General features: G+C 38.5%; 5 protein-coding genes across 16 annotated transcripts in view; 2 read left to right on the top strand and 3 right to left on the bottom strand.

Moving 5' to 3' along the window:
* The window catches only part of Tps1 (Trehalose-6-phosphate synthase 1), a 24,447-nt gene extending 23,272 nt beyond the window's left edge, over positions 1-1,175 (bottom strand). Inside the window, exon 1 of the mRNA XM_071780598.1 lies at positions 1,028-1,175. The gene's annotated coding sequence lies outside the window, so the exon portion shown is untranslated. The remainder of the gene's footprint in view (positions 1-1,027) is intronic.
* A 1,116-nt stretch (positions 1,176-2,291) lies between these two features.
* On the top strand, positions 2,292-4,811 carry Nipsnap (protein nipsnap). Its single transcript, XM_071780603.1, has 5 exons — positions 2,292-2,749; positions 2,912-3,094; positions 3,629-3,797; positions 3,877-4,144; positions 4,242-4,811. Exons 1-5 carry the CDS (start codon positions 2,664-2,666, stop codon positions 4,388-4,390), a joined length of 855 nt encoding a protein of 284 aa, XP_071636704.1. The 5' UTR covers positions 2,292-2,663; the 3' UTR covers positions 4,391-4,811.
* A 1,477-nt stretch (positions 4,812-6,288) lies between these two features.
* Positions 6,289-17,196, bottom strand: Tao (Serine/threonine-protein kinase Tao). Of its 10 annotated transcripts, none has more exons than XM_071780585.1 (12): positions 16,511-17,196; positions 14,264-14,701; positions 13,797-14,145; positions 13,269-13,444; positions 12,980-13,142; positions 12,496-12,845; positions 12,000-12,245; positions 11,685-11,912; positions 11,180-11,419; positions 10,807-11,064; positions 10,458-10,714; positions 6,289-10,311 (listed from the first exon to the last, which is right to left on the bottom strand). In XM_071780585.1, the coding sequence occupies exons 2-12, from the start codon at positions 14,567-14,569 to the stop codon at positions 10,191-10,193; spliced, it is 2,694 nt and encodes an 897-aa protein (XP_071636686.1). In that variant the 5' UTR covers positions 14,570-14,701; positions 16,511-17,196; the 3' UTR covers positions 6,289-10,190. The 10 variants fall into 10 exon arrangements, with proteins under 10 accessions (XP_071636686.1, XP_071636694.1, XP_071636687.1 ...); XM_071780593.1 differs by having other exon boundaries at positions 12,496-12,824; XM_071780586.1 differs by having other exon boundaries at positions 14,264-14,697.
* Positions 17,197-17,470: 274 nt separating this feature from the next.
* Positions 17,471-20,767, bottom strand: Car (vacuolar protein sorting-associated protein 33A). The gene is made up of 8 exons (XM_071780599.1): positions 20,238-20,767; positions 19,954-20,150; positions 19,062-19,549; positions 18,828-18,948; positions 18,610-18,770; positions 17,960-18,505; positions 17,754-17,876; positions 17,471-17,650 (listed from the first exon to the last, which is right to left on the bottom strand). Exons 1-8 carry the CDS (start codon positions 20,334-20,336, stop codon positions 17,562-17,564), a joined length of 1,824 nt encoding a protein of 607 aa, XP_071636700.1. The 5' UTR covers positions 20,337-20,767; the 3' UTR covers positions 17,471-17,561.
* A 634-nt stretch (positions 20,768-21,401) lies between these two features.
* The window catches only part of LOC139814204 (uncharacterized), a 157,386-nt gene continuing 151,936 nt past the window's right edge, over positions 21,402-26,851 (top strand). For 2 of the 3 annotated variants that reach the window (XM_071780305.1, XM_071780304.1), the window contains exon 1: positions 24,588-25,037. Coding sequence is in view for 1 of the 3 variants with exons in the window: in XM_071780303.1 (XP_071636404.1) it covers positions 21,640-21,760; positions 22,910-23,065 (277 nt within the window). In the remaining 2 variants the exon portion in view is untranslated. Of the gene's footprint in view, positions 21,761-22,909; positions 23,066-24,587; positions 25,038-26,851 lie in introns of those variants that run through there. The other variant, XM_071780303.1, reaches the window with a different exon arrangement.

Here is a 26,851-nt window from a genome sequence, read left to right as displayed (position 1 = left end):
TATCTAATACGAGCGCTTCGACCGATAAAATTTAACGTGTACACTTCGGCTAAAAATACGATGACATTAAATTCGGTATTTTATCATTCAAGATGTTCCTATTATCTCTTTATCATCATATAAACTTCACCTACAGCGGCGGCTTTTGCCAAACTCCGATTAATTGCCTACAGCAAAATTCTTAACTGCAGTATAATTTGTTGTTTCCAATTCTTCTTTTCTTTTCATATGTTAAATGAAAAATTAACAGGCCTGGGTGATATTTTTCGCGATAAATTCTTTGTAATGACTTAAGACTTAAAAAAGAATGCTTATTAGCATCAAAAGTTAAATCAATTATTGATTTAAATATGTGGATTTACTATTCCAACAGAAAGCTGTAATATTCTACTGAAAAACAAACGGCGTGCAGTTTACCGAGTTGGAAAAAGCATACAAAATTCACACAGAAAAATTATCATTAGGCTACCAAGATTTAGCCCGAAAGTGGGCTAGAGATCTTGGCAGCCTAATAATATTTTCTCTAATAATTTGAAAAAATTAACAGTTCTGTTCATGTTAACCAAATAGCGTTACCAAGTCAAGCAAGTTTAATCGGAATTTGGTGCATCTGGTGCACACTGTGCACAGTAGAGCGAATGATCAAAACAGAGATCAGCTGGGAACTGAAACCGTGAGCCCACCGCCCACCGGTTTACGCCTATGTGCGTTCGAAGGAGAGGGACACGTAGCGCGGACAAGTCCAACTCGCTCCGTTTCAACGTCGTCACAGCGTTGTTTTCGCGCGGCTGACCTTCTGACACCTTTTTACTAACTTCCGACAGGCATGACGAACGATAGGGAGCCGGTGAAAAAGGAAGCGTGTAAAAAGCACGATCGGCGTAAACGCGCGATGACCAACGACATTGTTTTATCCAACGGTCGGTCGGTCGACCGACCGATCGATCGACCGGACGACCGGCGGATGACCGGACGATCATCATCATCAGAGGGCGAAAAAATTGACAGATCGACCTGGGACACCCACCTCAACGTTCGACTGTCGTCCTTTATTTCGCGTGACAGTGCGGACGTTTATGTGCGTCCTCGGATGCGCCTTCGAATGACGAAACTGGACGAAACTGAACTTACTGAACCCGATGCGAGGGTACCGTGAAGTTTACCGGCGAACGACGCGACGACGGCGACAATGGCGGCGCCGGTCAGTATCTTGACGGGAGACGTTCTTTTGAGTAGGTAACACCGGCCGACGTCGGCTATATAACTGGTGCCCTCCTTCGCGAACTTTCCAAGCGAGCGAAGCTGCTCGCTGCTGGAATCGATGGCGGCTCGGGCGCGAAACCCGCCAACAGGGAGCGGAAAAATTCCCTAGGCTAGGTCGGTCTCGAGAATTCCATGGGGAATTCTTTCTGTCGGGAAGGCGCGAAATTTAAATGTAGTATAATTCGCGTTACTTGTTGTTGATAATACATATATGTATAGGGTTCGATCCACTTGACGCTTCAAACGCTCTTGAAAACATTTCATCCTTGGCTGCGTTCCACTTAGCCGCTTATCGCTCATTTCGTCCTTGTTTAACATTTGACAAACAAGGATGAAATGATTCCACGAGCGTTACGGAGCGATAAGTGGAACGCACCACTTGTCGTTCATCAAATGTTAATCAAGGACAAAATGATGATCTGAAGAAGCGTTTGAAGCGTCAGTGGATCGCACCCAATAATACATATATATTCGTTTAGTAACTTTAGAGATTTTTCGAGAATCTCGAAAGACGCATTTTCCAATTCTCCTTATCTCTGATAAGAAAATGTTTTTCTGATAACTTTGACGATCCGAGAACCTTGGAAGACCTGTATTTCAACTCTCATCGTTACATAATCTTCCTTCAATATAACATACTTTAACGATTTTTCCAAGGTTTCGAGAAATATTTCAAGTATTTTGTTGGCTCTTATCGAACTACATTCTTCCGATAACTTGTACGATTTTTCGAGAAACTTAAACGATTTGTATTCCAAAAGTTATGTCGTTACTGGAATATATTCTCCCGATATAACTTCAACAATTTTTCGAGAATCTCAAACCATCCGTATTTCAAGTTTCGTTACCAGAACATACTCTTTTAATAATTAACGATGATGTTTCGTGGAATCTCAAAAGAAGCTTTTACCTCCCACGAGTCTCGCCTGTTGTCTAAAGTTCTAAACAATGTTTTTTGAAGTCGCCGCGAGTGATGCGCTTGCGTGCGACGCGCGACGCGACTCCGCGGAGTGTTTGTCCACGTTCGTCCACGTTCGTCGCGACGTCGCGGTCGCGAGACTCGCGAGTTCGTGTTCATTGATTCATTCGTGTTCTCGATGACCATAAGTCCATAAGTCTCGCTTCTCCTAGCAGAGAGAGAGAGAGAAAAAAAACGGGCGGTCGCGCATGGATATTACGAGTATAAATAAACCGACCAAGTTACAAATTGGCGGTTTTCCGCGGCGTACCGTCGAGCGGGCCGCGTTGTGGCCGCGTCAGCCGCGCGTTATCCCACCGCAGCAATTGTAGTGCTCCGCGGGCTCGACCGGGCAGCGGACGACGGGGGAGATTCGCGCGTGGCCGTAGCCGTAGCCCGTAGCTCAGAGCTCAGGCCTAGGTCCCACTGGTCCCAGTGAGAAATGGCCGCCGTTTTGAGGAGACAGTTCCGCGCCGTGGCGAGCGCGCTCGCCGGCAACGGGGGCTTGCCGCTGCACGTAGCCGCACGGTGAGCGCGCGTCAACTCGCGCGGAGCGAGTTGCCGCTGTTCTTTTCCCTCTTTAATTTCTCGAGCGATCCGTCGCGATCCGCGGATGAGGAGTCCGCGAGAGCGGGACGACCGACGGCGACCGACGGCTCCGATCGGATAATCGCTGTATCATTTCCGCAGGTCCTTGACGAGATCGTCGATCTGTTGCGACACCAGCGAGGGATGGCTGAGCAAGCTCCTGGTGAGGAAGATCGAGCCGACGAAGGAGCCGCACTCGCGAATGCTCTCCCACAAGGAGGTCATTTACGCGTTGAACACTCATAACATACGGCCAGACTCGATTGACAAATATTTGGCCAACTAGTGAGTCGACATCTTTGTGACCTTGCCTCCGAGTGCGTGATAGTTCACTGACCTATTAACCCGATGCAATAGAGATCAGTCTTTAACGGAATTCGACGCTTTGAATTATTTATTTTTTATCGTTCACAGTTTGTTTTAGATATCGCGGGGCAATCCCTAGGGCCTAGGGGATATAGTTTGAGCTTGTATTCTTTATACATTCGTATTTCATCACATTGTCATTTTTTTGTCAGCTTTGTATGTGTAACCGGTGTTAGAATGTTACTTATTTATGTACTAGTTTTGTAACGTCTGTGAGTTTACGTTTAATATTTCCTTCTTGTCAAGCTTGTAAACAAGTCCGTGACACTAATGTCCGTTTCTACCAATGTAGATTAAAATCTCGGTTTGACTTACCTTTTATCTTTTTCTAATTCTTAGAACTAGGAAAAGATAAAAAGTTAAACCGAGATTAAAGCTAATCTACATTAATAGAAATGGACAAAGATTTTCTTTTATCTATGATTGATATTATTTCTTTTTATGTCATTCCAGCGAGGAGAACGTCAACCTTATACACTCGAAAAAATCTGAATTGAATTGCGAATTAGTGGGTTCGTGGACAGTGGAGGTGGGAGACTTGGATCAGGCCTTACATTTATGGCAATATACTGGTGGATTCGGACGCATAGATGACGCGCAAAATGTGCTTTCCAAAGATGAGGTACATCTTGCTGCATAATGTAAAAAGATGCCAGAGACATAATAGTGATCATTAATGGGAAAAGAATTAATTTCCGTAGGCTTACCAGCAATTGCTCAAGGAACGAGGGAATTACCTAAGATCGCGTCATTTGCAATATCTGTTGGCGTTCAGTTATTGGCCACCGCTGGAAAAGCGGACAGGTCCGAACATATATGAGATACGTAGTTACAGTTTGAAGCCGGGCACGATGATAGAATGGGGAAACAATTGGGCGAAAGCTATTAATTATAGACGCAACAACGACGAACCGTTTGCTGGTTACTTCTCGCAAATTGGTAGACTGTACAATGTTCACCATATTTGGTGTAAGTGAAACTTGTATTGTTTATATTACGCTGCCTTTATGTACATTATATGCTCGGTCTTCACACACGTTAAATAATGTTTGTGTTTACTTCTCAGGTTACAAGGATCTTCAGGCACGTAAGGAGACGCGCGAAAGTGCTTGGAGATCACCCGGTTGGGACGAATGTGTCGCTTATACCGTACCCTTGATAAGAGAAATGCATTCGCGCATATTATGTCCAACTTCGTTTTCGCCCACGAAATGAGGTTTTACGGGTGCGAACACAAATGCATTTGTATATTATACCGGTTATTTCTTATAAATATATATGTACGGACTGTAATATTGTAAAAACATTTGTTACATGTATACACTGTAGATTTAAGTATGAACTATTTACGCGCATGAGAAAAGCTACAAATTTTTGTTGTATTACAACTGGCAGGATGTAGTTTGTTACCATTTGACGTTATACATTGGCAAAAGCAGCTATTTATATATATATATGTATACATATATATGTGTGTATCATATACATATATATATATATATATATATATTACACATGTATATATACTTACATATGTAATGCCATGCTTTTGACAAAATGTCAGTTGAATCACAACATATGCATTATATATATGTATGTATAGAGAGAGAAAGATATAAAGGAATGGTCTTTATAATTACATGCGTTTTTTCTTCTAACTCATTCATCAGCAATTTTAAAACATTCCACAGGAAGACAATACGATATCAATATATTCTGATTTTCTCATACTTGCTATATCTTTCCATTTTTACGTATTGTATTTGATATATATTGCGAAAATGTAGGTGGCACAGTATAACATAGAACGAAAAAGGTGTTTCTGAATTTATCATGTTAGTCAAATGTTTAAATCGTCAATAAAATTTGATTTGCGCATTACTTAAAGGATCGGCGAACTGGATCAAAATGCATTTATAGATTAACATTTCTCGACTTTATTATCTTATCAATATGTATTGGATTAAACAGTTTTAGCTGTTTCCTTTAAGCCTTAATTTGCGATGGAAATAGCGCACCGTACATACGCTTTCCCCAATCGATTTAGTTACAAAATGTCTGTGTGTATATATTACTTAAATTTGAAAATAAAACTGAATATTCGTATAATTGTTATCAAGAGCGTTCATGATTCGATTATTCGCATTACGTATAATGCATTTCACGATTATTTATTAGGAAGCTATTGGTGTCTATCTCAATAAAATTTTACATTTTACGTTATGTTAATATAATAATAGAGATAATAATAATAATAATAATATAACAATAAAATAAAATTAATAAAATAATTAGAAAAATATTAGTCTATTCGTCTACGTTATTATCTCATACTACAAATGAGTTGTATGAGCATATTTACTACAAAATGTTAACTCACCCACTCAGGCAATTACACTCAATTCGATGTAAAACACTTCAGCATTGCCACAGAAAATTCTTGATGAAATTATTCTCTTTAATTGCAGCTAAAGTTAATGCTCGTATAACGCTATCGCGAGAATCTGCATATTAATATTTCAATATAGAGCTGTACATATTATAAAATTGAATAAAGAATAAATATCCCAGATTCCAATAATGGCCTCATTAAAAATTGCCTTAATATGCACACTATGTATATACATCAGACATATGAGTCCCATCCTACTATCAAAATATGGTACAAGGTGTTTGGTATGAGTTCTGTTCTCGTTTAAGAACAAAATGCAAGAATAAATTAAAATCTAATTACCGATGAAGCTTAGGATTGGCAAAGGAGATCAGATCTAAGTTTTGTTAAAAACAAATCATTTTCGGTTCGTTAGAAGATAGATCGAACGTAAATCTTATACGACCTCGTATATACATCTGGTTTTCACTATTTGGTTGTCTTCAAAAGATATAAATTTTCCGTTTTCTAAAACATCTGTGGAAAATCATTTTGTTTCGCAAAATTAAAATATCCTGCATATTCATTCTTTCGGTTTAATGATCAGTTTGAAGTATTTTCTACTTTCCGTGATATCAATGGTATTTATTCTGCAAATACGACGATAATGCCTATTCTTGCTACTCCGCGCATCTTCGCCTTGAAAGAAGCAAGGCGGTTAAAAATAAAAAAATAGTTACGATTTGTCTTTAATTAAAGCCAGAAATTGTATTGACGTATATAGTTACATTCACTTCGGTGTTTCGTCGTGTACAAAAACAATATTCCTGTAATTGGCCGAGTGTAAAGAAGACATAATTGATACTGGAATCGTAATTGTTACAGCAATCTCAAAAATATTGCGTTTCTATCTGACGACAATGAATTGCATTGTAATACAAACCACCAACATTACCAAATCACACCTTAAATGGAAGTAAGTGAAGAACGAGCTCGTCAAATAATCACAAGCATAATTTGATAATATGACATTTGATATGCTATGCCTATGATTAATTGTCTAGCTTACCAGTTATCACATTCCAAAGTTAACTGATAGTTAGCCACGCGCGCGTTTTTTGGAAAATTTTTATAAATCTCTCTCCCTCTCTCTCTCTCTCACTAAATACTAGATATCATAATCAAAATTCCATATCGCAATTTTATGTAAAGCGAATAAATATTTACAAAACTCTAGCAACATCGACAATTAATTTCCTAAATTGGGTATTCAGCAAGTTATAGTGATTACACAGACTATGGTCGAGAATAATTTTTTTGTTACATACATACAACTTAACTCAGAGACACAACTCGTGCTATAATTAAAAGTGCATATAAAACTTAACAATTTTTTTTTATATAAAACCTCCCCAATGAAGGTAGGTTTGAAATCTAAAACTTTAATAATCGCAATTGTTTAATTAGTTACTTATAATAACAGAAAGACGTATTATATAACATATTAAATTAGTCTAAACAGTTTGCCTATACCACACATCTTATGTAATTTAGAGTCCGGTTTGTTAGCACGAACAATCTCTGTTAGTCTGCTGTGCTTAAAATTGATTATAGTAATTACTTTCGGACATCTCTCCCTAATAAGAACCTAAGGAAGAATTTTTATGTATCTTCATACACACATGGATGTCATCTTACTGTCTTTTCCATAATGAGTCGTTACATCTCGATTACTATGTATACTATGCGTCTGTATTTACATATTATAATGGGGAACGTTTCAAGTTGATTGTGACAGTTTTCCGTATCGTACATCTTGGAACATATAACCATGACAACAATTGTATTGTTCGTGTTTCACTACAATCACTCATATCACTATAATTGAACACACTTTTAGATATTCGTTCGATGCATGCTAGTCGCTTATAATTTTCGCGTCAGAATTTCATGAAGGATTAAAAAAAAGACACATATTTATATGTATAATATATATAACGAAAATTGGAATGTACAATGCTATATTGCCATTGTGACACGAATGACTAAACGTTTACTATGTGAATGTCGTTTAAAGCTTTTCACTTTTGTTTAAACGTATAAATTATTATGAAGAAGAAAGATCTATGAGCTTACGAAATAAAATGCAATATTTTTGGTCATGCCCCTCAATCTGTATTATAATTATTTACTTTTACCTCTTCTAAAACTAAATAAACATTTTTATTTTAATTTACGTGAAGAATCTCAAGCTATAAGCGTAAAATAAAATTATAGAACATTAGTTCTTTCTTTTTGTAATATACGCATTAATTAATATAATACAAGTATTTGATTGGCTTTCTCAATTATCGCTTACAAGTATTTCATGGTGACATGTTTTACTGCTCTCCACATACATATACATATATAATATATATATTATATAAATACATACATATATATATATATATTATACACATATATATTAGAACGAAATTAGATTATAATTGAATTGTAAAAATTTACTTTTTTTTACGATAACGATGAAATGCTTTATACAATAAAACTTACTGACATTCCATAATCCAAAAATAAATGGACTGTATGCATTGCTAAGTATTAACTACATAATATAGTAGCACCTGCTTAAAAGTGTTATCATTAATGGAAATACACTTTCTCAGTACGCAGTTTTTGAATTTAATACGAAACGAGACGATTTGTTTTTCGTTGATTTTACAAGAAAGTGTTAAGTTATCATACAACGGAACATTATTTAGGAGGAACAACAGTCACAATCATTTGGATACAGATTTTATATGTATAATGGTTTCGTGACATATAAAATAAAAATATATGAAAAAAAGTGGGAAAAAAACGAAACATGTACATTTTGATGTAAAAGTATAATATTGGGATGTGTACTGGATGAAATTTTGAATGTACTTATAGTATGTGATACAATATAAATACATATAATGAAGCAATGGATCGAAAAGTAAATTTTAAATTCTTATAAGCAGATGTGAAGGAACAAACGTTCGTTGTACATTTGTTCAAAATTGTAAAATGCAAATAATTGATATAATTGAAACATTGCAAAAAGTGAATATTTTTTGGAATTTACATACCAAATTAAAATAAATTACCATAACTATCAATATAAAAGCATAGAGCATTTAGTTAATGCATCAATAATATTAATTTGTCTTATTTAAGATTGTCTATTATTTAAGGTATCTGTATCGTAATTTTAAAATCAATCTGCGCGATTATTTCTCTTCATTAAATATCATATTCAACGTATAAATACTTTTAACTCGATTGAGATTTAATGCTGTATGAATAAAGACACGGAAGTGAAAAGGAAATATATAATGTGAGATATTAAATAACTAGTCTTATAACTGAAAATAAGTTCGTTTAATAATGGCGCAGAAAATATTTAGATCAATAAAAAAAAAAAGTTTCGTGTTAGCAAGAATTTTCCATTAGAAAGTAAATATTTAACTCTTTGTTAAGACAATGCATAAATTAATATATCACATAAATAATTTTTACATGTTATTAGTTTTATATGTAAACTATATATTTAGAAGATATCCAAGATACAACGTTAAAGAATCTTATAGCAGGAAACTTGAAAGGAATTGAAAAGTAAATACCAATTGTTTCTAATTCTCAACAATAATTTTATTACCAATTAAATTTGTCATACTGAGATATAAGAGATGGAAAGTAAAGAGGCAATAAAAGGATAACTTGTTGTATCCTGAATCTAAATCTTTTTTTGAGAAATGCACGTTTGATTACTGATATTTATACTTATAAAAGAAAAGATAGTTCTGCTAAATTTATTAGAATAGTACTTACAATTCTCCATTATAACTTTTTATTACTTTAAACGAAATATGTATATAATTAAAATCTTGAAATATATGTAAAAAATATACTAACGTGCGCGCGATGCTCAATTATCACGAAGAACTTCAAAGTTTTCATCATGAAAGCAACGTAAAAATCAGACCACCACACTGAGAAAGCTATCTCAGATTTATCTGAAGTCTTAGGGGAAAAAGAATAAAATATATATTAATTCGAGCATTATAATTATCGTACTGTTACTTTTATTATATTTGTAACATATTAATAAATAAATGTCTCTAAATTTTTTTTCTGTGGTATAGGGCGTGTATAAAATTCTTTATTCTCTATGCTGACATCGTCTGACCTATGTATATTAAGATTCTCTAATGGATATTAGAAATGAGATTAATGCTTTAAAGACTTTCTTTTATCTCTATCTGCATCTCAGAAATATTTGGTTACGTTTAATAAATATTACAATGTTGCAAAAAGCATCTAAATTCTTCTTCAATATGAAGCTCTCTTTCTCTTTCTTTTCTGGTAAATTGTGTTGTTATATCTGGACGATTAAAAAATACATGCCTAGGACAATTTCAGTCCAATACACATTCCCAACCTTAACAAATCTTTCAGGTTCGGTTCAATGCACGCAACGAGCCAACCCTTGTTATATTTGTAAGTCATTGAATTGTTATACGTCGGTAGACTCGTCATGTACATACTTACTACAGGCAGACACACATACATATACATATACACATGCATATATATGTATACGTATATTAATGATTAAAATTAAAGACTATTAGGGGGGAAGGACGTGGAGCTATTACTGTGAGCCAGACTTAACATGGAGCCGCTAAGGCTTTCATCGTCCGGATAAGATTCTTTCGATGCCTCAGCTATCGCCAGAGCACTGAAATAATGTGAAAAATACTATAAAATTATAATGCACAATACATGACAATGATTACGTCTGGTAAATATAACAATATTCCTTGCACAAAAAAAAAACTGAAAAAAACTCTGTACTGTATATTATACTTTCTGCTCGTCACATACCTGAATCCTATTCTTGCACTTTCCTCATCAAATTGTTGCAGTTCCCGTTCTTGCCTTTCATGTAGCAAGCGTATACGTTCACTACGTTCACGAAGGAATTCCTGAGTTTCTAATTCCATTTTTTGTTCAAGCAAAGCTCGTCTAACAGATACACGATCTTCCAACTCGCGACGTTCCCTATTCCTCTGCGCCTCGGCTTGCATCTTATTTTTTGATTGGTATGCCATTAGAATTTCTAATTCATAATTTAATCTTTCCTGCAAAATTAATTTAATATTTCATTAATATCATATAATGATAAGGCTGTACATGACAATACACAATAATATATATCTTTATCGCATCGAACCTTAAGATTATGGCATTCTACTTCTTGTGACTCATCTAGCCGTATACTCTGCTTTTGGAGCATTTCAGCGATACTTTGCTCATATTGATCACCTAAAAGTGCCAATTTGCGCCTTTGTTCTTCCTTTAACTTCTTAATGACCGCTTTTTGCTCATCCTTAGCAGTTGATTGTAGGGTTTGAGCTTTCAATGCTTTATATTGTCGTGTTTGTATTTTACAAGTTTCTCTAAACTGTTTACGAATTTGCATTTCCTTTTGCTAAAATTATAAAATTTATTCGTCAATACAATATCAAATATACAGAGAAAAACATTTATAAATCAATGTTTTACAATGTTTTAATCAATACCTACTGCTACATATTGTTATTTACCTTGAGACTCTTCGGTTGTTGCTTAAGTTCTAACGCATGCTTTTTACGTAGATCACGTTCGGCTCTTTGCATATAATCTTGCTGATTACTCAGTTCCGTTGAATGCTGTCGATGTACTTGATCCTCACGAAGTGCGTGTACCGCTCTTTGTTGTCTATATTCTAATTCTTGCGTCTTTTCATGATGTCGCAGAAGCATAGCATGTGCTTGCTCCAACTGCTGTTGCCGTTTATTCAACTCCTGTTTAATAAATATATTCAATGCAAAATTCACATTCAATAAAAGTTAAAAATGTTAATAGGAATTAAGTGTGTTGAATCTCGGAATTAATACCAGGGAAAAAGTATAAATTACAATCAAATTATCTTTTTATATTAATTGTTGTTAAAACGTGACTCGTATAGTATCAAAAAATAAAGAAATACGACGTAGAAAAGATTTTTGAGAAAATATGCAATGATTCAGTAATCAAAAAACTTTTTAATATATGCATTATGATACGAACTTCACGAAGAAGCTCCTGCTCCAAACTGTGGAAGATGAGTAACTTTTTTCTACGGAATTTTCGAATTTCAAGATCCAAGTATTCTCGTTGTCCTCTAGCAAGTCGTTGTTCTTCTTGCGCTTCCATTTGTCTCAAATTGTCTTTTTGACTTTGAAGTGTAGCATCTCGTTGCCTCTTTGGAGTTACCTCATCCTGAGAGAGTTCTTTTTTCCATCTTTCTTTATAAGCCTATATAAATAAAGTTGTATAAAAACATAAAATTAAATGTGTTAAAATTTTATATATCTCGATAAATTTTTTTATGCCGACACTTACTTTGTACTCTCTTTTCTGTTGAGCTTCTAGAGCTTTACGGTCAGCCTCCTGTCTACTTGTTATCTCTTTATTAAGTTTCTTCTCAGCATTTTGATTTTGTTTTAACTTGCGTTCCAGCTCTTGTAGATGTCTGAGCTGCAATTTCTCGAGATCCTTACTAAACTGTTGCAACAGAGTTTCATACTCTTTATCCAACAGCTGTTTATGTGATTCCATTTCCATCTTGCAGCGTTCCTCCAATTTCACCTGTGAAAGAAAAGGAGAAATATTATATCGTGAATATAAAATTTGAAAGTTTTATCACAATCATTAATAACTATTGTTTATAGAGATTAAAAAAATCTCTTTATTTAAGTATAAATATTTTAAAACAATTAAATCATTTAGCGCATAAAACTTTAGTTCTTTTAAGTATACAAGTTTTAAAATGTATCATAATCAAGTTATTTCTCTGCAATATAATCTGTAATATTAGATAGAATATTTAATTTCTTACCAAAGCACCTTGGTGCTCCCTTCTCATTCGTTTATATCCACTCATTTGTTCATGCATCTCTTCTTGCATATGTTCTTTTTGTTGCTTCGTAACAATTGAAGTTGTCCTAATTGTTGCAAAATTATTGGCACCGTGTTCAAGAAGATTGGCAGTGACACCACCTGCTGAGACCTTATGCCGATTTCTGACAGATCCCGAAGAGTAGTCATTACCATCAGCATTCGGCAGCGGCAGGCTATTGGTGGAGGAACTTTGAGAGCTTGCTGAGACGCCCATCGAGTGAATTGAGTGTTCTGAGGTAATTGAATTGCTTTTGCTACTATCACCACCTGTTTGTTCATCAGGAGTATCTGTAAGTGATTACAGTTTTCAAGATTCAGAGATATCAGTAGAGAACATTTAATTAGCATACTCAAAAGAAAGATACGTAAAAATAGTAAGTTCACTAATTGTAAGTGTTGATAGATAATTGACGTTAACATACCGTCAGCGTCACCAACTGTGCTCTCAGTCTCGCATGCGTCGATCATTAAGATTTTCTTCATTTTACGATAATTCAAATTATCTAATTCCCGGACAGCAGCTTTCGTTCTCTGTATCAAATCTATCAAAACTTGAGGAGAACGTGGTCTCGTGACAAATTGATGCTGTAAAATTGAAAGCCTATAAGAGAACAACTAGACTACTACTAACATACTACATACAACGTAATAAAAAAAAAAGAGAAAAGATACGGATGTAAAGTGTCGCTGATATACATAAGGACAACTCACTGATAACAGTTTCCCGGATGTTGGTCTCTCAATTGGACTCTTTGTGAGACACACCTCGACAAAATGCCGAAAAACATCAGTCCAATCTGGCGAATTTAACGTTGGAGTGTCGTTTTGTGCAATATGATACAAGGCGCTCATTGCATTCATATTAAAATAAGGTGGCTTTCTTTCCGCTATAATCAATAATATAAATAATGTAAGTTTTGTGTTTAAGCTAGAATAAATAATAATTATGATAAAACTCTTTCTTTGATAAAACAGAAAAGTTAAGTTATTAATTAAATTACAGAACTTTGAAAAATTAGAGTAATATCTTACAATATCTCGAATAATTATTTTGTTACTTTGTTGAACACGACAAAATGAATTATCATAAATTCAGATTCTAAATAATTGTGCAAATTCTAACATGATAACAGTTATTTTAAATCATTGATATGCAAAAGATACTGATGCTTATATGCGATAGGTTTTTATACACAACATATTTTATTCAATAATACATTAAATATTAAATATACGTACCTAATTCGATGCAAGTTATTCCTAATGACCATACGTCAACCTTGCCATCATATTGCCCCTCGTCCATAGCCAATATAACTTCTGGTGCCATCCAGTACGGAGTCCCTACGAAGCTATTGGCTGGACATTTTATACTCGCGGACCCAAAATCAGCTAATTTAACTGTACCGTTCTCAGTAAGTAGGATATTTCCAGCTTTCACATCACGATGAATTCTTCCGAGGGAGTGAAGATAGTGCAAGCCGCGCAATACACCTTCGCATATTGCAGCTATCTCCTCTTCCTTCAGTGGTCTTTTATGTACTTCGATAATGTCTGATGCGGAGCCAAGACAATATTCCATCACCAACTGCAAAACGACACGCAACGGCACGGTTTTAATATCGTTTATAAAAGGCTACTTTAAAAGATGTAAAATATTGACAAATTGACTGAACAGATATAAAAATTCGGTGTATCGCACATACCCAGGCAGTGTGGTCCCTGAGATAGCAACCCTTATACTCTATAGTGTTAGGATGATTAAGTTGCCTAAGAAATCGAATTTCCTTTAAAATGTCCTGCCACTTTTCCACCGTTTGCTTCCCCAGGTAAGACATTTTCTTGATGGCAACAATTTCTTTGGTAACCAGGCATCGGGCATAGTAAACAGCCCCGAAACTGCCATGCCCGATCTCGCGCAGATCCTCAAATATTTTCTCCGGATCATTTTTCTCAAATAATTCGGCAATCTCTGGGTCCTTTAAACTACCAGGCCTTGCAACAGCTGGCATAGTCGAGTTGTTGATAATTAGATGCCCGAGGCCTAGTCCAGATACCTTGCCCTGTTATCTTTAGATTCCTTGCCCGAACCGTCTGTTTTTATTGAATCCTCTGTCAGTCCATTCCCAAATTTAACATTCTATCTATAAAAGAAATATGTTTTAGATGCAGATATTTTGAGCTAGGTAAAATTTAAAGTTACAGCAATTAATGTGCAATCGCACCGCTATAATTCTCATCTCAGATTTTAATAAGGACTTTAATAAGGAATTTACATGTTTTATTATTTGCAAATCATATTAACCAGTTACCATATACACGCAGCTAATTAAGAATGTCTTTTCAGCAAAAATAAGTACTCTCAAATAAATAATTGACTTAAAAATTTCATTAATTTATAGCATCACCATTAATCTTTGCCTAGTTAGATAAATGGTGTACGTAGTGCTACGAATTAACCAGATCATCATTCAGTTACAAAACAATATATTCAATTGTGTCTTCCTAAAAATTTCCTCTCAAGAGATCTCGATAAGTCTTCCAGTTTGACTACAGTCTCACGCTAAAGATTATTTCGAAAACACAGTTTTCCTATCTACTTATGCTCTCGAATTTCGATGTACGTTTCGCAATTAAATCTCCCGTGAAATTTTCAACTTTGAGCTCATCAAAAGAGTCCACGTCTCTCTTTAACTTCTCGGGAGAGAGACCGCTCGTGTATCAGAAGTCGGAGGCACCTTCCTCCGAGCCGGATGCACCTCGCGCGTGCTTTACGAGCGTAAGGACGGAAGTGCACACTGAACGGCGGCAGCACGGCGGGTCGAAAAATGCAAAAAGCACAATAACAAACGTTTACTACGCTCGGCCCATTGTCCGAGCCCGGTCGTCGTCGTCGTCGTCGTCGTTGTCGTTGTTTCCGTTTTTTATCTCGTCCGCGGGAGCGAGAATCTAAATGCGATTTCCCCCGTGGTCGCGATGGCGAGAAGGGCGAGGAGGAAAACACGTAACGGCTCAAACGACACAGAAATAGGCACGTTCTTCCCGTAGGAGCGACGAGAACGAAAACCGCCGCACTCCCGTCATTGTTGTCGCGTTAGTCACGTTACTCGCCGCGGCCTCGAGTGACTGTGACACTAGTGTGTATCATCGAGGAGGCCGATTCTCTCGGCGGAGAGGAGGAGACTATCCGCGGTCGTCGTTTCTGTCGCGCGACAGGACCGGATCAGCAACGAGAAAGAGAGAAAGAGGGAAAGAGAAAGGGAGGAAAGGGGAGAGGGGTTCGAGAGGCAAAATTCGGCAGGGCGCGCACGAGAGAGAGAATTATCGACGCGCGGCGCCGAGGGGGAAGTATCCTTAACCGCGAGCCACCTCCGGGCCCCGAGAGAGCGCGATCCTTCGATCTCGCGAGAGATCAGTGGCGACGCGACGTCAGGAAATTCGCTCGCAAAGAGGGGAAAAGGGAAATTTGCGGGCAGACCGGACGATAGCGATGACGACGACGACGACGACGAAGACGACGACGGCGACGACGAGAAAATTCACAGGAGGTGGAGAAATGCGGGCGTAAGGAGGGTTGGGTCCTCGGCGCTCGTCGGCCCGATCGGGCCCCCTACCCCACCTCTTCCCGTCGCCGTCCTCGTCCGTCGTTCGCCTCGCGCTCCACCACACCTCCCCCCATCCGCGTCGCGGTGCAACGCTGCACCGTCGACGTCGACGACGACGACGAAAACATGCACCTCGCGTTATAGCGCGCGCGTCACGACTCACGACGGCCGGTCCCGTCCGTCCATCCGTCTGATCCGTTCATCCGCCCGTCCGAGTCCGTTCGGGTGGCGGCGCGACATCGCGCGGTCTCACGCGCCGCGGCTCCGCGGCGGGTGGAAGTCCCGCTGGGTTCGCCCAGGGCAGGGCCACGGTTCGGGCTAAAAAAGGGCCGAGAAAATCGTATTCACCTCCAAAATGGCGAGGGAGCGGGCGGGGAAAGCATGCGCCTCGCAGGCTCCGTGTGTGTATGCGCTCTCCTCAGGCGGAGGTGGCGGCGGAGGAGGAGGAGGAGGAGCAGCTCTCTTTCCTGTACCTGGCCGCCGATCCCGTGGGCATAATTAAGCGCCCAGCGATCCCTCGGGCGAGCCCGTTGCTGATTCGTGAGAATCGTGCGCCGCGCCCCGGAACAATACACGCCTCCTCGTCGCCGTGCCGTCGTCGCCGTCGTCGTCGTTGCCGTATACGCACGTCACGCACGCTCCTATACACACACGTATACACACATACACACTCACACACTCTCCTCTCTTTCGCGTGAGCACGCGCGCGCGCGCGAGAGAGAGCACTCCACTCTCGCGAGAGCGGACGAGGCGCGAGACAGCGAACGACGATGGGTCCACGGACGACCGCAGGGACCGTGCGCGAGGATTCCTCCACCTGCGACTCACGTCCGATTTCACTCGTCCCGCTTCGTACCGTACTTGCACCGTATACACCGTACACACCACACGGCACACACCAGGCGCGAGAGCCAGCGAGAGCTCTCAGAGCCGTCCGTTCGCGATGGCGGTAGCGCTCTACGCCGGTCACGTTGCGAACTAACCTCCTGGCGGTTGTGTCGCGCTGCCTTATCGCGGTGCGATTATACATCGAACGATTTTTCCCACTTATCGATCGACGAAAAGCTCGAGCAGAGAGATTTTTAAACCGTATTATACTAATAATACTAATAAATGCTTAAATCGCGCGTATTGTATCACGACGAATTTTGTAATATAAATAGAAAAGTTCTTATTATGTATTCGCCTATTGCAGCAATGTATTTTCATGTATATGCATATATGTACAAAATGCATAAATTAACATCTATAAATGTTAAAAAATTCTTATTTTTTAAGAGTTATATATATAGTTGGATGAATATAAAATAAATAGAGAAGAAATATATTTACAGTTTTTCGTTATCACAAAAAAATTTAAATATTCTATTTCGGTATTTTAATTGAAGCAGTTTTCTTTTCACGTGCGTTCCAAATCTTCTATCAAAGAAGTGAGAAACGTGTCGCCATTGATTAACCTAGTAGTTCCCACGACGAACTCGACATTTACTAAAAGAAAATTTGTATTATGTTTGCGTCATATTTATATTCCATAAATCTTTACTTATTGATTTGTGCAGACAAGTACTTCGTAATCTATTACGACACTTACAGTCTTCTTGTTGCGATAGAAACCGGAGAGCAGATATCTCGGCGAAAGTGCATCCTCCGATAAAAAATACTAGAATTAATTTTGGTGGTTCCGAACTAGAATCTTCGCTGGTAATAGAATTTCCTGAAATAAATATTTATTTTTTGTTGAAAATAAAAAAAATTTTAAACAAGCTATAAATAAACCAAGATTTAGTCTCAACTTACGTCTTACTGATGAGGATACATTGTACGGGACGCTGCTTATGGTAGGTCCTGGTAATAATCCCATCACGTCGTTCAATCCTTGCCATCCGTTTAGTTGTACCAGTTGCTCCGCTAGTCTCACGCTCAGCGGTGCATATATGGAATGTACGTAACTGATATCTTTCGGTGCTATTTCACTCTCGTCCTCGACAGTGAGCCTCAATGCTTTTCTTAAAACTGCGTATTGTCGCACTGACTGCTGTTGCTTCAATAATCCAGCCTTTTCCAGATTTAATATAGTTGGCAAATGTTGGAATCCATAAGTGTGAATTATTTCTCTCTTATAGTAATCTAGCAGTTTTGGTTTTAGACCGGAGTTTGTCAACGATTGTATGCAAAGGAGACGTAGAACTTTGAGTAACGGTTGTTGCTGCGCTATCATATCTTCGATGTACGCATTTGGCTTGTCCGTGTCGATACAGTTTAACAGTTCTTGCTCAACTTGCAACGATTCCAAGAAGTTGCTCGAGTCGGTTACCTCTTTTATCATCTCGGCGATTGTGGTGTCTAGTTAAAGAAAAATTACGATAAATTATTAAAACAAGACCAAAAAGAATAAATATCGCGAAAGAATCGGAACATGAATCCGTATACATGTATTTATTACTTACGTCTTGCTAAAGATTGCTTTGTTGCTAGCATATGTGGTAATCTCGCAACAAACTGTTTAATTTCTTGCACGCTCTTGTCTCCGTGTCTCTCGTCAAACTGTGATGAAATTACTTTAGCTTTCTTACTAAGAACTGGGCCAACACCATTGAAATTTTTATCTCTGCAAGGGTAAAATGTCGTAAAAAATTGTCAGAAAGAATTTTACGTAGTTACGTACCTGATCTCAGCAAAAAGTTCTTCTCCTGAATTTAATATGATTTGTTCCTTATCGTTTAGAGACATTGATGTGGGAGAATCGTCAGAATCGTGGAATTTTCTTGCAGGTAATTGCACAGTATCTAAAATAAAAAAGATACTTCTGTCACTACGCCACGTATCGTATACACATTAAAAGTATATGTTATAAAATTGCAATTTTAAAATATAGAAAATATATAAGACCGATACTTACTGTACTTTATTCCGTATATTTCATCGATTAAGCCTTCATATGTCAACTGCGTAACTAGAGGCGAGAGTAAATCTACAGATCGATCCAGTAATAATAAGTGTTCAATGGCAACGGAGCCCGAGACCGGGAGTGATTTGTTATCTTCCTCTTCTCTATTTAGCCTTTCCAGCAATTCCCAAACCTTGCTGGCAGCTGGTCCCCTTCCCGTGACTTTCGAGATTTTCCCGTACAATTTTTGCAAGCCTTGTATGGCCTGCGCGATTTGATACAGGCAAGTGGGATCATTTTCCAAGTGGAACTCCTTGAAGGATCCGCTCAGTTCCATCGATAGCAGATCGTTGTCAAACGGAAAGAGATCACATTTAAATTCTTCTATCAGCGTGAAGCTGCCAAAGACACCGCGATTCTGGAGCTTCTTTTGACAAAGTAGACTCTTGCGTGGCACAAAGAACAAGTGAAATTCTTTACGCGGCCTCTTGCCCTCTTCTCTGTAAACACATGAATAAATATATTTTTAAATATTTTTAAAAATATACAATTTATGTTAGGATTATAATAAAATTTAAAAGTAGCAGTATCATTTCATATCCGTATCAATACGCAATTTTGACTTTATTATTTGCACATGACTTTCTTTTAGATTCCTTTGTTAATATCATTGAATATATAGCTTGTCTACAATAGCCGCAAAAGTATGCAGTAAGACGTAAGCAGTAAACTATTAACTAATGAGATTTTTTTCAATTCAAGAATAATCAACTGTAGTTGGTCAATAGCTTACTGCTTATGTCTTATCAGTCTTACTGCATACTCTTATGGCTATTGTAGACGAGAGCCATTAGATACATTAAAATCACATATGTATCTGGTGACATATTCGCTTTATACCTACCCATGAACATTCTCGGCAATCAGATCCATGAGCTCTAACTGCGGCCTCGAGATGAATATGACATTAGTAATGTTAGGCGGTATCGTCAAGGTTCCACCGTACAGCGGGTACATCTTCACAACACCATACTCTTCTAGCAAATTGTACTTGGCGACAAGACCGATCGGTCCGGCCAACGACTGATCCCATATAATAGCCTGTGCAAAAGTGAAAAGAAGAACATATGAACGTGTGAATTTGTAATTAAAGAATTGATTCCTTGAAAAGAGGTTAGGTCGAAGTACCTTTGGGCCATCGCACTTCTCCAGCAGACAAAGCAGTCGCTTTCTCGCCTGTTCCTGAACAAGCCCGACGTTCAGCCTACCTCCCGCTAGATACGACATAATAGCTCTGTAAAATTTTACAACGCATCGACTGTACGTAACATTTTACCAGACGACCGAGACTGCTTGATTGGATACACTGTCACTGTGACACACTGGACAGTGGACACAGACGACACACTGACACAATGGATATAGTGATGCAACGACGGAGCAAAAAAAAAATTTCATATTCCAACGGTGGTGCAAAAAAATGTTATATCACAATAGCGGTGAAAAAATTTATATCCCAACAATGGCGAAAAAAAAAAATTATATCCCAACAGCAAAGGAAAAATTTTATACCCTAATGGTATATAGCACAAAAAAGGAATTTTATACCCCAAAACGACAAAAGAAAAAAAATTTCATAATTCAAGTGCGGCGAGAAAAAATAATCTATATTTCAATTAATTGCCGAGAGCTGGTGCCCTCTCGACAAATATTGCGGCCGGTTATAAATAAAGGCGATTTCGATCAAATTATGATTCGACTTATGTACCTACATTTCTACCAATATAGATTACTTTATTCTCGGTTTAACTTACTTTTATCTTTTTCTAATTCTTAGAACTAGAAAAAGATAAAAAGTTGCCAAGTACAAAGTACAATTTGCTAAAAGAGTCGGTGTCGAGAAGATGTATCCACTGTACGGTGAAACCTTGAAAAAGTTAATCTGCATTGGTAGAAATGCGATGGACATTAATCATGGATTAATTTATTAATTAATATCTTATGAAATACTGTTTTGTTAACATGAATAGAATTATTAATTTCTGCTGTCTATTATGTGGAAAAAGGACGAGATTATGACGAATTGCGTAATCAAAAATCTTGCTTTAAGCAATTGTTGCTGATTAAATTAATCGCCGCTTAAATTAACCGGAGTTGGCCTAAATAAATAAGTTTTGAATTTTAGAGTTTGCTGTATTATTATTTCGCGTTTTATTCAGACCGTATCGAATAACCGCGGTGATTGGTTCGCTGCCTCGACAGTTTCGATATCTCGAAAGTCGCGATATCGCTTCTCGATAACTTTCTCAAGTCGTCACCCCAGCAGTCGAAGGACACGCCGCGATGGGGGATCACGCACTACGCATACGCAGGATCACGTTCAAATCGTATATCGAATCGTGTATTTTTCACGAATGTACGTCATTATTCGCCGTATCGAGCCCGTCTTGGGAATCGGGTGGCAAAAGAAAGAAGAAAAAGGAGAAGACACGAATAATGTTATCGCCTAAAAGCGAATCTCTGGCGCGAAAAGTTTCCGCGAGTGTCTCATCGTAAAGTATCGGACAGTGTTCGTCGTAGCGCGTCAAAGATGGCGTACAACCGTCATCGCCGTGATTTTGACATCGACGATCCGCTTCCGTGCGCCCGAAATCGATCGAGACTCTCCTCGTCCGAAATGCATCGAAAGTGCAATTCAACATTGTCATTAGGTATATATATGTACATATATGCACTTTGTTCTAGCAGCCGCGCCGATTATCTAATATGCGTTTTAGAATATTTCAAATTTCATTTTTGCATCGAACAGCAGCTCCGTTCGTTTCAATCACACTTTTTTACTTATTTTCTTGGCTCTTTTTTTTTAACGGGTAAAGCCACTCATTTCGTATGATGCAATTGAAATGAATTCTATTAATAGGCCTAATTACAGCGTGAAATTAGTTAATGCGATTGCATATCGGGTTAAATTAGCGTGCTACATATTTAAATATTCGCGTATCATGGAGAGACTGCTGGCCATTCGATGATAATAATGATACCAAAAATGTTGTAATACTTTTTAACATATTATTCTTAAACCTTAATTGTGTTCGCGATGCTGGAAATCACTCATCCGAGATCTCGGACGGAGAAAGAATTAACCAATCGCATTCGGCAATTGGTCAATTGCCGAATTATTTAAATACGATTGGTGAATTTTTTCCCCGTCCGCGATCTCGGAGCGATTTCCAGTATCGTGGACACAAGGTTTTTATAAAAAAATTAAATTATTACCAACAGTCATGATATACGCGAATATTCAGACACGAAGCATGCGCTCCGAACATGCACCCCCTAGAGTTCCTTATAGGAACTCTAGCACAGATTAAGGCCTTCACACATAAAATCGCGTAAGAACGTAAAACGTAAGCGTAAGAAAATCGACCAATCCCAATCAAATATTGTGCTGTCCGTAACCACAGTAGGGGGAAATACTTGATTGGGATTGATCGATTTTCTTACGCCTACGTTTTACGTCCTTACGACATTTTATGTGTGAAGGCCTTTAATAGGCGCATCTTCATACGGTACGCCATTAATGATCCTGCCATTAATGCGCGCGCGGGTGCGTATGTAGTACTTCGAGAATCGTGACGTCGCGCGTCGTTCTCCGACCGATAGATTTCGCCGTCGGTGCCGTCGCTGTCAATCATCGATACGAATCACGGCGGATTGCGGATCGCGTATCGCTCTGAAATCCGGTACCGCATTTTTTCGGGGAATTATCGCGCGAGCGCCTCGTAAAGTGTCGATACGCCGTCGTAACGCGTTAAACGTCGCGTGTCGGTTGCCGTTACACGCCAATCTCCTGATTGCAGCGATCAGCGTCCGTGCGCGTGGAACAGCATGGAATCGACCGAGATCCGGACTCTTCGTCCTGCTACCCCTGCTCCTGCTACTCCTGCTTCGTCGGCGGCACGCTATTCTCTCGCCGAGATGCGTCACGAGCGCGATGAGCGCGGGATTATTGCAAGGTAAGTGGCATCGTCTTTTTTCTATATATAACAATTCATTGCGTCGAAAAAGCAGACGGTTGTTAGACTGCGAGAAGTATGTACCTACTGTTTACAAATCTCGCAGCGTTTTGTATGCATCGACGAGATGCTAAAGCCAGGGTTAATTTGCCGTAAATTTCGAGATTACATGGATTGCTCACGTATGTTTACATTATGTTTACATGAACTTTTTCCATGTAGACAATATAAATTGAATTATTATAAATTAATTATTATAAATTATTGTAAATTGAATAATTTATTGATTGACTTATTAATTTCTTTAAATTATATTTTTGCAGTCAAAAATAAAAATAAAAAGTAGTATTAAATTAGGCTATTTAGAGGCATTTTAGTTATAATTTATTTATTAATTATATCTACAGTGACATAAAAATAAAATTTTAAACAAAATAAATTTCCTATATTTCTGAAAAAATATGAATGTTTGACGATCCATAGATACTGCTTGTTTACATTATGATACGTAAAACATAATTTACACTGTATACACATGTAGATGTAGATCATTATATTTTACGCGTAACCGTCCAATTCTGGCTAAAACTCATAATTACGATATATAAAGACTATAATTAATTTCGAAACTATTTTTACTCTTTAAAACACTCGGATAATAAGGAATAATAATAAGGAGTAATTGGAATATTAAATAGATAATAATTTAATATTCACTCGTATTAAATAAAAATTTAAGAGAAGATTAGAAAAATAAATTTATTTGTAAAATTCTTTTGCCCACGGAAATAAGACATGGGTCGGTTAATTTTAAAAAAGTTAATTTTAATTATTGATTTAATTTCATCACACACCCTCCCTTTTTCACACATATTTAAAGTAATTATACATTTGTATCGATTCTTTCTGAAAAACAGCTATGCGTTTAGATCTCGTTAGATCTCGAGAATTTTCCGGAAAAATTTACCGGATCAATGTAAGTACACTTTATTTTTACAACAAAAAATTTGCTGCTATAGAAATTGGTACGAGAGAGAGAGTAATATAAATAATTCTGTATATATGTACAAAATCGATAAAATTAGGTATAGGTACAGTTTATTGTTGCGCTTATTTTTCTGGATGATTATTTATCTCCTCGCGTTTTCTCGGTTCGCGACGCGCGATATCCGGAGGATTGTTATCGGTTTGTATCAGATCAGGGCCGAGTGCGTACCTATTTCTGTGTCTGTAGCGCACTGTGTCAGCGTTCCGGAGACTGCGCAGCATTCCGCGCGGATAACCGAGGACCACGCAGGGGGCTACGGGGAGAGGATGCGAATAGGGGAGGCACTATGGTTTTTAATCCGCGGATGTAACGGCGGTGGGGACGGCCCTCTCCTTCCGCCGATACGACTCCATTCCCTGTACCGCCGTTCTCATCCACCCCTTCTCGACTCGGCTCGGTTGCTTTCCACCCCACCGTCTTCTTCCCCCGTCGCCCCAGCACCCCACCACCGTCGTCGATCCTCCCGCCACGTCGTCTGTCGTCCCGACGTCCTCTCTCTAACACCCTCCGTGCTACTCGCCAGGCGGGGGTCGCTACCGGTCTCCTAGTGACTTTCGTCGTCGGGGGTCGCGTGACACGTGCGTGAGAGAATACCGGTCTCGTTCCCGGTCCCGGTCCCGGTCCCGATTTCGACCCGGCACGACGATCGAGTGGTTCCACGTCGGCGTCGCGACCGCGTGAGATCGGCGAGAGATCGATCGGTGACAGTGGTTGGCGATCCACCGAAGTCGCGGTTTCGCGGCAGGTCCGCGAGAGATCGACGATCTCGTGCCGGATGACACTTGGTGATCCGAATCCACGAGTCACAGAAGGACGGCGGGAGATCGGAGATCGCGACACCTGAAACCTGGTGATCCATCGTCATCGGACAGCTCCGTTGATCGTCGCGATTGTGCCGACAGCTGTCGCGGACGACTCCTCGAGGTGGGCTCCTTGAAGATTCGTGCGCGCGTCTCGCTTGAAATGGTTTCCATCCGGGAGTACGGCGGATCCGGTGTCTTGTGGCATCCGTTAAAGATCGGGTATCCTCAAGTAGTCAACGAAGTTTCGAGCAGTTTGCTCCGCGGAGAGCCTTAATGCGGTGTCGACCCCGATACTTCGTCGTAAGTGCGTCGATCGCGGCGATCAGAGAGACGATCCACACGGGCGACGCGACAGTCAATATTTGATCGAATTATACCGCCACTTTGCAGTTTCGTCATTAAAATCCGCTCTGCCGTCACGTAACCAGCTCTCATCCCTGTACTGGTTATCAAAATTATTTCGCGAGTGACATCGTTTTTCTTCAGTCTTCATGAGCGTTTCGCGGAGAGTTACGACAATCCCGTAATCGGAAGTCGTTTTCTCGTCTTGTGTCATTACGGCTTTTATCGTCGTAACGTTCGCGTCGGCGAGCGTTGCTTGACATTTCACCTCCTCTTCGTTTTCTATCCCATCACGATCTATTTGGTTTGTCTCCTCTTTACATTTGTCACTGATATTTGATTATCGGTTGAGGAACTGATAAAACAATTACATTTTTTCTCTCTCCGGTGCACGCAAAGACGATGCCATGACGCACGAACGAAGATATCGCGAAATCAACTTCGCGGTGTCACATCATTAATTCAAAGCGATTTCTCTAAAATAAGGTATCCGCGGCCGGGTGAGTTATAAAAAGCTTTAGATCTAGGAAGCGAAGCGACGTTATAATTGGATCTGGTCCAACAATTTCTCCATTTTAAAACGATACGACGTTGAAAGACTCGTGCAAAGGGGAAGACGGTATAATCGCGTAAACCAACATTTAAGGCAACTGCCGTGGAATTGGATCTGCTTTGTGGGAATGTGATCGCGACCAAAAAAAGATATAGGAAAAAAAAGGAGTTTGTAAGAGATTAGCCAGGCTATAATTCTCTTATAGCGCCGTCTTTTTCGTTTTAATTTGACGAAGTTAGAGATGAAAAACAATCTTCGGAGTTCTTATTGTCTTAAGAACGGACTCGGTCCTTAATCGACGTTTCTTCTTCGGCTTCGTTCACTGGAATTGTCATCTTCGTTGACATTGTCGAGTCAATTAAACGTAACAGAATTTTACCTTTAATTATTATTAATAAAAATTCTTTTTTTTATCTTTCAGATTAACTTCAACTTCATTATTTTTTGAGTAATTACATTGAAATCACATTCGGCATTAAAGAATTGGAAGTGTTATAAATATTATGTATGCCGAGATTAATTATTATTTCACTGTTTATCGTTGACAATTTTATCTGTATACAATACTTTATATTACTTCCTTTGACACCACGTCATGCATAGCTCAAAGTTCAAAGCGAACAGGACTTGCAGAAATCTTATATCTTCTTTTCCTCGATCAGATATCTCTCCTCAATATAGCTCTCATAGGTCTTTCTCAAGCAGCTGCCAATATACTTCATCCTGGTTTCTTTCAAATTCTTTATAATCGTCAACTCGAGTAATCGATAACGCTATTTAACGTGTGTTCGCGTTTATTTTAAAGATGCGAAAGAAACGAAAAGAAGACGGCAATTGCAACTTTAATTTCTTTTAAATTGAAACGAACGTGCTTGCAAGAAAGTAAAAATTAAACAAAATTAAAAAATTAAAAGAAAAATTGTAAAAGATTTTTTAAATGAGACCTGTCAAAAATGTAAGTTTATATGCACAATATAAAATAGAATACGATATAGGAAGAATAATGCGACGAATTGAATTATAAAGTCTTATTTCATGCA

This window comes from Temnothorax longispinosus, chromosome 6 (assembly GCF_030848805.1).
Source record: "Temnothorax longispinosus isolate EJ_2023e chromosome 6, Tlon_JGU_v1, whole genome shotgun sequence".
NCBI lineage: Eukaryota > Metazoa > Arthropoda > Insecta > Hymenoptera > Formicidae > Temnothorax > Temnothorax longispinosus.
Note: the sequence above shows the minus strand (reverse complement) of the source record. Positions and strands in the feature narration are given on the sequence as shown.